Source organism: Aphelocoma coerulescens, chromosome 1A (genome assembly GCF_041296385.1).
Source record: "Aphelocoma coerulescens isolate FSJ_1873_10779 chromosome 1A, UR_Acoe_1.0, whole genome shotgun sequence".
Classification (NCBI taxonomy): Eukaryota; Metazoa; Chordata; class Aves; order Passeriformes; family Corvidae; genus Aphelocoma; species Aphelocoma coerulescens.
In genome coordinates this window covers 69,442,369-69,453,625 of record NC_091014.1, presented here as the reverse complement: position 1 = coordinate 69,453,625, position 11,257 = coordinate 69,442,369, and the positions used below count along the sequence as shown (strand labels likewise).

Genomic DNA, 11,257 nt, shown 5'->3' with positions numbered 1-11,257 from the left:
CCAAAGCCCATTAAGGACACCCCAAAGCCCATTAAGGACACCCCAAGCTGTACCTGCAGCCAGCACCCTCTCAAGGACTCAAAATCCCCTGGGCCGGTCCTCACACCTGAGCCCTCCCGAGGCTGCTGCAGGTGGTGACGGGGCCGGTACCCCTGGGCATGGCTGCTCCCCGCCTGCCGAGAGGGGAGCGGGAGCAGAGCCCCCCGAAGCGCCGGCAGCGGGGGTGGCAGCGGGGATGGCAGCGGGGATGGCAGCGGGGATGGCAGAGGGGATGGCAGCGGGGATGGCAGCGGGGATGGCAGGGGGGATGGCAGAGGGGATGGCAGAGGGGATGGCAGAGGGGATGGCAGAGGGGATGGCAGCGGGGATGGCAGAGGGGATGGCAGAGGGGATGGCAGAGGGGATGGCAGCGGGGATGGCAGTGGGGATGGCAGCGGGGGTGGCAGCGGGGATGGCAGAGGGGATGGCAGCGGGGATGGCAGAGGGGATGGCAGAGGGGATGGCAGCGGGGATGGCAGAGGGGATGGCAGCGGGGATGGCAGCGGGGATGGCAGAGGGGATGGCAGAGGGGATGGCAGAGGGGATGGCAGCGGGGATGGCAGAGGGGATGGCAGAGGGGATGGCAGGGGGGATGGCAGCGGGGATGGCAGAGGGGATGGCAGCGGGGATGGCAGCGGGGATGGCAGAGGGGATGGCAGGGGGGATGGCAGAGGGGATGGCAGCGGGGATGGCAGAGGGGATGGCAGAGGGGATGGCAGGGGGGATGGCAGAGGGGATGGCAGAGGGGATGGCAGGGGGGATGGCAGAGGGGATGGCAGAGGGGATGGCAGCGGGGATGGCAGAGGGGATGGCAGCGGGGATGGCAGAGGGGATGGCAGCGGGGATGGCAGAGGGGATGGCAGAGGGGATGGCAGAGGGGATGGCAGCGGGGATGGCAGAGGGGATGGCAGGGGGGATGGCAGAGGGGATGGCAGAGGGGATGGCAGCGGGGATGGCAGAGGGGATGGCAGGGGGGATGGCAGCGGGGATGGCAGCGGGGACAGCCCGGGGACAGCCCGGGCGGGCAGCGGGGAAGCTGCCAGCTGCGAGGCCAGGTCCTGACGCTGGCCTGATCTCTGTCCTTAGGCTCCCTCTAGAGTTCACAGCAAAGGAGCAAAAGGTCTCAAACGCCGCTTGCACAGGAGGGTAGCGTCTCCTCGCCCCCCTAGGCAGTGCTCTGGTCCTGGGCACTGCTGGATTGTATCCCAGGGCCTTTGTACACTCAAATGGCTCTTTCCTTCTTGACAGCCCCTGCTGCTGAACCTCACGGGGTCCTAATCCTGCCAGGAGGAAAGGGCTCCTGTTAAGTAAATGTTATATGGTGAATACTTGGGGCCTGCACCTCGAATCTCATGGCAGGCTCGCCCCACATCTCTTGAAGAAATTGGCACTTGGCCTGGGAACTGGAGAGCTGGAGAAGCAGCACTGGCTCAATAACAGCTGAGGTGGGTTAGGAACAAATCTCAAACCTCCAAATGGGTCATGCCACGTCCCTGCCTTCTTCATCCTCAACTCTGGAAGACACATCCTGTGGAGGAGCTCCAGTATTATTCCCAATTTCCCCGCTATTTGCAAGGGAATGTATAAAATCCCAAGCAACCCAGATGCTTTATGTGTGCGGTTCAGATGGGCTTTGCTGGTTCCCTGGACAGCCTTATAAAGTGCTGGGGAAGGAGGGTGGCCAAAAAGAAGACGGGAAGCTTGCCTAAGCGATTCTGGAGGAAAGAAAAACAGCGAGCAGCTTTGCCAGTGGAAAAGCCCAAACAAGAGCGAGGAGAGGGGTAATGGGAAGAGAGGGGACAGGGTGTCCAGAGCCTGTTAGAGAAGCCAGGACATTCTTCGCCCAGACCTCCCTATAAACACTCCTCCCTCCTTCCTGGTTCACTCCAAGTTTTGTTGGGCTTGGGGTTTTTTGTTGTTGTTTGTTTTCCTTTCTTTCTCTAATCCTCTCCTCCGATCTTTGGCTGGCCGCATCTCCAGCCGAAGCGGCCGCAGAGCGGGGCAGAGCCGGCTGAGGGAGGCTGGAGCTCTGCGGGGGAGGCTCAGCTCTCGCCCCCGTCCCCACCCCGCACCGCCTCCCCCGCAGCCCCACTGTTGTGCCCCTCTTTTGCAAGACGATGGCGCTCTGATCTTTCCACAGCTTCACTCCGGGACTTTCGAGTATATTTTTTTCCTGTATTTTTTTTTTTTTTCCACGCTTCACTGCTACTACGGGCGGGCGCCTGCCTCTGTCCCGATTTGCTGCAGCCATCGGGGGTGCCTGACTGTAAACAAAACACTTTAGATCATGGCAAGGTCGCTGCAGACACAGCCTTTTTTTTTTTTTTTTTTTTTTTTTCCCTTTGCAGCCGCAGCGATTTAAGGTGGATTGCCGAGATCGCCTGGAAGAGGAGGGAGGACGAGCCGAAAGAGCGGCGGGGACCAGCCCCGATCCCCAAGCATGGCCGCGGATGCTCCAGGACGCCGATGCTCCCACCCCGGGGCAGACACTCTGATTTTTTCCTTTTTAAAATTATTTTTCTCTTTAATTTTACCCCCTTTCCTGATGATTTGTCCCAGCGCGACCCCAGCGTTTCCGGCTGCGCGGGCTGGGGGCTGCGCTGCCCGCGGAAAGACGCGCAGCTACCGCGGCTGCGGGGGTATACCCCCGCCCCTTTTCCCTTTCCCCAGCCCCTCGGAAAGCAAGGCAGGGTGATAGAGGAGAAGGGATAGAGGGATAAACCAAGGGGCAGACGCTTTCTTTCATTTTTTCCATTGCTTCCCATCAGTGGCTTAAATTATTCGCGCCCCTCTTCTCCTCCCCCACCCCCCATCCCCCCTCCTCCGCCCCTTTGGATTTAATTATTCGTGCTCAATATACTTGTACAGCATCCAGGGACTCAGTCTCAGGTCCTTGTGCTAAGGGAGGTATAAACAGAACAACAGCAAAAAACCCCCAGAAGGTACTTGTCCTGCAGTAACTTGGTTTTTTTCCTTTTCCAAAGGCTTCAGATAAATCAGTGCTCTCTGTTGCACTGCCATCATGCTGCTGCTGCTTTACTCGTGGGGCACAGAAGCTATTCCAGTATTTGGAAACCGACACTCCCCACTTCTTTTTTCTCTTTCCTAGTTTGTGCTTATACTGTCATAATCCTACGCACAAGAGGGTTGCCTTTCCCTCGTGGATTAGGGAGACAAGAAGTGTCTCCCAGGGAGCAGAGAATAGGAGGTCCTCACCTAAGGGGTCAGGGGTGGGACACTCAGCAGGTTACCAGCAGGCAAGCCCCCATCATCAGGATGAGCCCTGGGCAACCTCAGACATATTCTGCACATCCCTTTGTTACAATGCCCTTGTGTGGATCAACAAAACAAGCTCAGGATCCCTCCACCTGACAGAGAAAACGAAGTGTGAAATGAAGCTTCCTTGCTGGTGGCAATGGAAGTCAAAGACAGGAAAGCCTAGAGAAATGAAGATGAAATCCTGCAAATACAGCAGATGCAGGCCCCACTTTTTCCAGCTGATGGAGTTTTATCATGGACTTGCAACTTCAAAAAAACATCTCAGGTCCTGCAAACATGTGAATATTAGCTTTAATTTTCTGCAAGTGAATTGCTAGAACTTGTGGTTTCTGAGAAGAGCTGGAAAACAATTCCAAGTATTAAAATGCCCAGCATATAAATAAAAATAACATGGCTAATATTGTATTTCAACCTTGTGGTTTTTAAACTAATCTAATTTGTATTTCTTTTTTTTTTTTTTGCTTGTACACATAATTTTTTTGAGCTCGGGTCTGATGATTCGAGATTACTCTGCTGAGTGGTATGAGCAGAAGCTGGAGGCCTTGAGTCTGATGATGGCCAGCAAAGTGCTGCCCTGGGCTTGAGCACTGTGTAAAGGTTGTGTCCTCTCTCCAGTGTGTAAAATCTCCACGTCTTCAAGGCCAAACGTGCTGACTCTCGTTTCAGCCAGTTAAACCCAATTGTGTTGACCCCTGCCTTGTTGAGATAGCTTGCTACTTGTGTAGCAAGAGATCTCAACCCCTCCTCACCCCCCAACCCCGAAACAAAGTTTGCACAGGGTTGCTCTGCTTGCAAAGGAGACCTGGCCAGATGGACTGGTGTGAAGAGCTTTCAGGGCCCTCCAAAGATTCAGGCACAGGATCTGGGCACCTGGGAACCTCATAACATTTAGTGCCTGAGAGAACCCGCAGTGTCACACAACACACTGAGGGGCCTGCCCTGCCTGCTGAGGGAATATGGCTGTGGAAAGGGGCTGGAGAAAAGGGGGCCAGAGAGGAGGGCACAATTGCTTTCATGTCCACCACACCTGCTCTAACTGAGGAAGTTGCTTAGAAAATCCCTGGCTGTGACTCTTTGCTCATCTAATCTTTTGAGTACACAAACAGATCAAACCCCAATGGTATTTTTTTTTTCTTTCCACGGGTTGCTGATATCTGAAATCTCAGCAGAGGTTATTATAGAGATATTTCTTAACCTAGTCCTTTCTCTGCCGAGAGGGCAGGAGATGATCGTCTCGGCACCAGGAGCCGCCAGCCCATCTGCACAGGCAGTGGGGTCAGGGTGCTGCGGGTCAGGGTGCTGGTCCCCGCTGCATGCCCTGGGGTGGCCATTCTGTCCATTAGCCCCGAGCTTGCCCCCAAGCCCGGACCTCGGCGGCGATGTGTCGCCAAAGCCCAACCCGGGCAAACCAGAGCGGTGGGACACTCCTGTCACAGCCCAGAATCAAAGCCAGCCGACACCATTCCTCAGGCCGCTCGGGAGAGCAGCGGGATGGGGTGGGTGTTTTTGTGGGGTGGCACAAACCCCGCGGGGCTTTGCGGAGGGCTGAGGAGAGGAGGCCCCGCGGTGCCGTCCCACCCCTCTCGTTTTCTCCTTCGCTCCCGGGCTCGGCTCACCGTGGCCGGCCGGGCTCGGTCCCGCTGGGCAGCACCCAGCTCGCCCCGTCCCGTCCCACCTTTAGAGCCGGTGGCGGCGGCGGGGCAGGGCGGGGAAGGGCCGGGCGAACGGGGCGGCGCCCGCCGCCATAACCAATGGTTCGGCCGGGCTGTTTAAATAGACTCGTCCTGTCAATCATTTTCTTCTTCGTCAGCCTCCCTTCAATCGCCATATTGGGCAACCGAGAAAAGGGCTCGTCTGCTCTTGTTTTTTTTCGTCTCACTTTTACTACGCGGCGGCGGTGCGAGCGGCAGGGGCATCATCAGCGCCATCGCCATCGGCGGCGGGCCGGCACCGCGGAGGCAGCGCCGCGCTCCGCTCCTCACCCGCCCGGGGCTCCCCGGCAGCGGCGGCTCTCGGGGCTCATCCCCGGGCCGGCGCTTATGCAAGGGCGCCTCCTCGCCCCTTCTCCGCGGGCCGAGGGCGAGCGGGGCCGAGGCGGGGCCGCAGCGCGGGGCAGCGCGGAGCGGAGGCGCGGAGCGGAGCCGCCGGGCGCCGGGCAATAAAGGGCGGCGGAGAGGCGGCGGCGGCCGCGGAGAAAGAGCAGCGAGCGCAACAACCGCCGCCTGGAGCCACACGGTGCGGGGAGATGTCAAACGTCCGCATTTCTAATGGGAGCCCTACCCTGGAGCGCATGGAGGCCAGGCAGTCGGAGTACCCGAAGCCGTCAGCGTGCAGGAACCTCTTCGGGCCGGTGAACCACGAAGAGCTCAGCAGGGAGTTCAAGAAACACCTGCAGGAGATGGAGGAGGCGTACCAGAGGAAGTGGAATTTCGATTTCCAGAATCACAGGCCGCTGGAAGGCAGGTACGAGTGGCAAGCCGTGGAGAAGGGAAGCTCGCCCGACTTCTACTTCAGACCCCCCCGGCTACGGAAAGCCGTCTGCAAGTCCGCCGGCCGCCAGAGCTTGGATGTAAACGGGAATTGCCAAACCGTGGTTTTTGTCGGTTCTCAGGGAATCTCAGAGGACACTCACTGTGTAGCTCAAAAGACTGATGTTTCAGAAAATCAGACGGACTTAGCAGAGCAGTGCACTGGCCAGAGGAAAAGACCCGCGGCCGATGGTAATGTACCCCATGGCTCTGCCCCGCGCCCCACTCGTGTCAGCGCCGGGGCTCCGGCCCTTCCGCCCCTGCCACGCGTGGCCCCACCGCAGCCCCGCCGGGCACCGGCTCGGCGTGCCCCCCCCGCCCCTTTCCCCCTAAAAAAGCCCGGGTAGTGTTTGCAGTCCCGGGGGGCCCGCCTAGAGCGGGAGCCGGTAGATGATTTGCAAGGAAGAGCCCTTAGACGCGGGTCATCCCCCTCGACCCCTCGCCGCCCCTCCGCGGGGACCCGGCCTCCTGCCCAGGTGGGAGGAGGTTCACAGCGCTCAGCAAAAGACGAATATGGATTTTAGCCGAAAAGAGGGAACTCGGATCTCCTACCTAGGGAGAAGCCCATCTCCCCACTCCCTGCTCGCTTCACGCAGCCGATACCTGACACGGGGATCCGGGAATGTTCCCCCCTCGGCTCCATCTATCCCCCCTGGATGCCGAGCAAACATCTGGAAGGAAAATATTTTAATATCTTTCCCCCCATCCCCCTCCTCGTTTTTAATTTTCCCCTCCTAGATTCCTCTCCTCAAAATAAAAGAGCCAACACAACAGAAGAAGAGGTTTCAGAAGACTCCCCCAGTGCCAGTTCAGTGGAGCAAACACCCAAGAAATCAAGCCCGGGAAGACATCAAACGTAAAGCGTTTAGGTCAGTGCCCTTTAGGGTCTGGCATTAAGATGCAAAGAAGGGAAAGAAGGGGTAACCGAGTGTCTATCCCGCGTCTCTGAGGGGGTGGGGAGGGGGCTTCGTGCCTCTGTGGGCTCGCTGAGGGGTGTTTTCTTCGAGGAAGGGTAGCTTTCCCCCGAGCGCTCGGGAATGGGTGTGTGTTGGAGGGTGGGGAGTGGGAGGCGTAGGGCTTGAAAAGAACAAAACAAGGAGCGAAGCCCAGCCTGGGCTCGGCAGCGTCAGGGGCTGGGGCAGGGGCTGTAGTGGGACTGACCCTGCCTTCCTCCGGGATGGGCACCGGGGGCAGGGAGGGCCCTTTCCTAAGGACCGTGCGGGTGGAGGGACGGAGACGCGGCTGGTGCATCATGTTAGATGCTAGAGGATTTCGGGGGCTTCCCCTGTACCCCGCCCCCGGGGCTTTTTCACCTCCAGTGTCAGCCTTGCCGTCGCATGTCGCGGCCACCTCCCACTGCGGGAGAAATAAGTCAAGAAGTTGGGTTTAAGGGGAATCCGGGCACTTTCTCAAAATCCGAGCGATGAAAGGTTGTTTTGGTTTTGTTTGGTTTGGGTTATTGTTGTTTTTTTTTTTTTTTTTTCCTCCCCCTTTTTTGTTTCTGTTGTTTTGGTTTGGTTTTAGAGGCTGGCAGGGGGAAGGGAGCGGGTTAATGGGAGGTTGGGTTGTGCAGCTTTTTTTTTTTTTTTCCCCTTCTCCCCTACCCCCTTCTTGTTGTTTTGTTTTAAGGCGAGGGCTGGGGCGGGGAGTGCTGGTAAAAATTGCGCCGGCGGTTTGGGAGCCGAGGTTAGGAGCGAGGTTTACAAAAACGATTTGCGATTGTGCAGAGAGAGATTAAGCTGTAAAGCAGAAGTTGCAACAAATTAGTCCCGCTGGGGTGAGCCGTGGCCGAGCGCGGCCATGCGAATGCCGCTACTCCCGCCCGCTTTTGGGGGTGGGGGCACGGGAGGGGCCCCCCCGCGCTGCCCGCCGAGGGATGGAGGGGCCGGGGCCGCTGCAGAGGTGTGGGGAATACGGCCCGGCCCGGCCCGGCGGGGGCGGGGGGCGGCGGGGGCCCCGCCCGGGCTGGGCCCGCCCGCCCCGGGGATGCGGTGTCGGTTTGAACCGGTTGCGCCGCGGATCGCGTTTCTTGTCGATGTTTTCTAATCGCTTTCCCCCTCCCCGTCCTTTTTTTTTTTTTTTTTTTTTTTCCCTTCATTATTCCCGTTGCAGAGCGGAGGATGTGCGCGTCCTCGTTCGTCGAGTGCGGCGGGCGGCGATGAAGCGAGGAGGATGTAAAGTTGTAGTGGGAAAGAAAAAACACATATCGCCGATCTCTGTGGGATGGAGGTCCTGTAAAAGCACTGAAAAAAAAAAAAAAGAACAGCAACAAAAAGCAAACAATAACACTAAATTTTAGGCACTCTTAAAAGACCTGCCTCTAAAAGCATTGGATGTAGCATTGTGCAATTAGGTGTTTCCTTATTTGCTTTATTGTACTACCTGTGTATATAGTTTTTACCTTATGTAGCACATAAAACTTGTTGGGAGGGGGGAGGGACTGGAAGAGGGTGACCGATTGGAACTTGCTTTCACAATCTAGCAAGCAAAGAAATCTATGAAGAGAAGCAGTGTAGGTTTTTTATTACTTAAAGATGTATTGTCCCTTTAAGTGGGTCCGCAGTGTTTTTCTTTTTAATTTTTTTTTTTATTTTTTTAGTATTTTTAAAAATGTATAATTGTGGTAACTGTTCAGAGCAGATTTTTGTCAAATTTCTTCCTACTGCATTAAGCTGAAGAGGTGGGAGCTGTGATGATTCCGTTATGTTATGTAGTAGCAAAAGTTGCCCCCCAAATCCATATAGCAAAACTGAATGCCTGTAAAAACTTGTGTAAAATCATCCCACCTGATTACATTGCCTGATTTTCTTTTTTTTTTTTTTTTTTTTTTTTACCTAATCTGGAAGGCTTTTGCTCTGAATCTGGAATATTGTTGTTTTCTGATCTGACCCACTTCCCAAAGTGCTTGTGTGTGAGGGGAAAAGGGATACTACATCTTTAAACAGTATTTCTACGTTGCCTGTGTACCTGTATGTAAAAATAAAAAAAAAAGTTTGAAGTGTACCTGTGTACATAACTCTGTAAAGACACTGAGAAATTATACTAACTTATTTATGTTAAAGATTTTTTTTTTAATCTAGAAGACAATATTTTTTCCCCATAAAGCCAAAGTGGCATGTTTTTGTGCATTTGTAAATGCTCTATTTGGTAGACTTTTTAGAGGGTTTTTTCCGTTTGGGTTTTTTTTTCTTCCTTTTTTTTTTTCTTTTTTTTTTCTTTTTCTCATAATTAATATGGCTGTGCTTAAGAGATTGCAGACTGAGCCAATTAAATTTTTTTTGTAATGTGTGGGGAAAAAAAAATCCAGATTGATATTGTTTCACATCAAGCAATCAATAAAGAAAACTGCCATATATAAGAAATATGGTCTTCATTAGTGTGTGTTTCAACCTCCCTCAGCCTGGCACAGGAGGAAATAAGACTGCAAGAAATAACAGCACTTTTCCTTTGGGTATCCATTTCTTCACGGGTCTGTGGCGCAGGTGAAAGTAAGGGATGCGGCACCCTTAGTGCAGCGATGCCATTTCTTCATGGAAGGGTGCTCAGGCATTGGAACGAGCTGCCTCGGGCAGCGGTGGAGTCCCCATCCCGGGAGGGATTTCAAAGACGTGTAGATGTGGCACTTGGGGACAGCGTTTAGTGCTGGTTAACAGTTGGATTCAAAAGAGGGCTTTTCCAACAGTAATGCTTCTGAATTCCTCTGTGATAATTTGGAATGATGGTGCCCTCCTAGTGCAAAAGAGTGGAGTTTCCTGTGTTATAACGCTTTTTGGGTTTGGGGTTTGTTTTTTTCTGAAAGAGAAGAGGTATTTCGAGGTACTTCTTGCACTTAGTCCTGTGACTCCTAAGGCTTCAAACTCGAGCCCAAAAAGCGCACCTCCTGGGCCGGGACCGGAGAGCCAGCGCATCCTCGGGATTCCCGGGATCGTCCCTCCGTCCCTCGCTCCCGGGGCCAGCGCCGGTGACCGGAGCCCCGGGACATCTTCCCCGGGCGGTCGCTCGTGGCTATCAAAGATGGCGCCTCGCACGCCCCGGTCCCGGCAGATGCTGGCGGAGGCACCGGCCCCGCTCCCCCGGCCCCGCAGCACCGCCGGGGTTGCTCAGGGCCGGGCGCCGCCGGACAGAGGCGAGGGATGGCACCGCAGGGTGGAGGAGGGGATGCCCGAGGTGCGGGGGATGGCGGGGGCTACCCGGCCCTGCCCGCCACGCCCGCCAAGGTGCGAGCGGCCCCCTCCGCCCGGGGATGCGGGGGAGCAGCGTTCTCATCCCCAGGGCTTGCGAGAAATAAGTAAACACGTAAATGAAGAGAACGGGGGCGCGGGGGGGAGCACAGCTCTCTGCGAGGCTCGCCAGGGCCTTCCCCCCTCCCCGGTGCAACGCGATCCTGTTGTTTATCCCGGCCGCACCCGGGCTCGCCCTCGCTCCGAAACCTCCCCGAGAACGCGGGGCTGTGCCGGGCTGGCGCTGGCGAGGGACGGGGAGAGGGGGCGAACCCGCGGCCGCCAGCCCCACTTCAGCGTCGGCCCCGAGTCGGCCAGGGAGGGGCCGGAGCGAGCACGGCCGGCGCTGGCGCTGCCCTTGCCCGGCTCCGCCGGCTGCGAGGGATGGCCGGACACGCTGCCGCCCGCCGCCGGCGCGCTCCGTGTCCCGGCCTCCTGCCCCACGCGCAGCGACTGCAGCCGCCCCAGCGGGGCTGCGCGCCGTGTGCGCAACTCAGTCCGCTGAACGTGGACAACACTCGCGTAGAAAAACAAAAGTAAAAAAAAAAAAAAAAGTTACGTGGTGGAGGTGTTTTTTTTGTTTTTTTTTTTTTGTTTTTTTTTTTTTTTTTGCCCCAGCACGAACAAAGTGATCTCGGTGGAAAATAAATAGCGGCGCCTTCCCGAGCCGGCCTATCCCCGCGGCCGGCGCAAGCCAAACCCCCCCGGGCGGGGGACGGGGGCAGGGCGGGGGGGGGCCGGCGCTGCAGCTCCCGGGCCGGGGAGGGAGGCGGCGGGCGGGGTCCAGCCCGCTTCTCCGTCACGTAGGGTTTGGATGTGCCCTCTGACCGCCCCCCCCGCTATTATTTTTGATATTTTTTTTGTTGCTGCTGTCGTTGTTGCCGCGGCCGGTCGATGCCGCTTCTCTCCCTGCGCGGCAGCCGAGGGCCGCCCCGGCCGCCGCTTCCACGGGGGCCGCGCCCGCCGCTATCGCAACACCGCGGGGGTAGCGCCGTGCCGCCGCCGCCTCCTCCTCCTCCCCCGGTGACCCCCGGGGCATGCGCGGGGCCGGAGCCAGCGGGGGGAGCATCCCCCGCCGCCCCACCCGCAGCGAGGGGGGCAGGGCGGCCAAGGCTCGGGCCCGCCCCGCGCCCCGTCCCTCAGGGGCTGCTTGTGGCGGCGGAGCCCGCGACCCGCACGGCCGCAGCCCCG

At 57.1% G+C, this 11,257-nt stretch overlaps 1 protein-coding gene across 1 annotated transcript; it reads left to right on the top strand.

Annotated features, from left to right (window-relative positions):
- The first annotated feature begins 5,101 nt into the window (after window positions 1-5,101).
- Window positions 5,102-9,208, top strand: CDKN1B (cyclin dependent kinase inhibitor 1B). The gene is made up of 3 exons (XM_069003422.1): window positions 5,102-6,038; window positions 6,585-6,715; window positions 7,959-9,208. Exons 1-2 carry the CDS (start codon window positions 5,564-5,566, stop codon window positions 6,704-6,706), a joined length of 597 nt encoding a protein of 198 aa, XP_068859523.1. The 5' UTR covers window positions 5,102-5,563; the 3' UTR covers window positions 6,707-6,715; window positions 7,959-9,208.
- Window positions 9,209-11,257: the final 2,049 nt, after the last annotated feature.

Bases quoted from the DNA above. Each gene is read 5' to 3' on its own strand.
- CDKN1B (XM_069003422.1), top strand. From the start codon at position 5,564: ATGTCAAACGTCCGCATTTCTAATGGGAGCCCTACCCTGGAGCGCATG. The intron at 6,039-6,584 runs GTAATGTACCCC...TTCCCCTCCTAG, and splicing joins GAAAAGACCCGCGGCCGATG to ATTCCTCTCCTCAAAATAAA.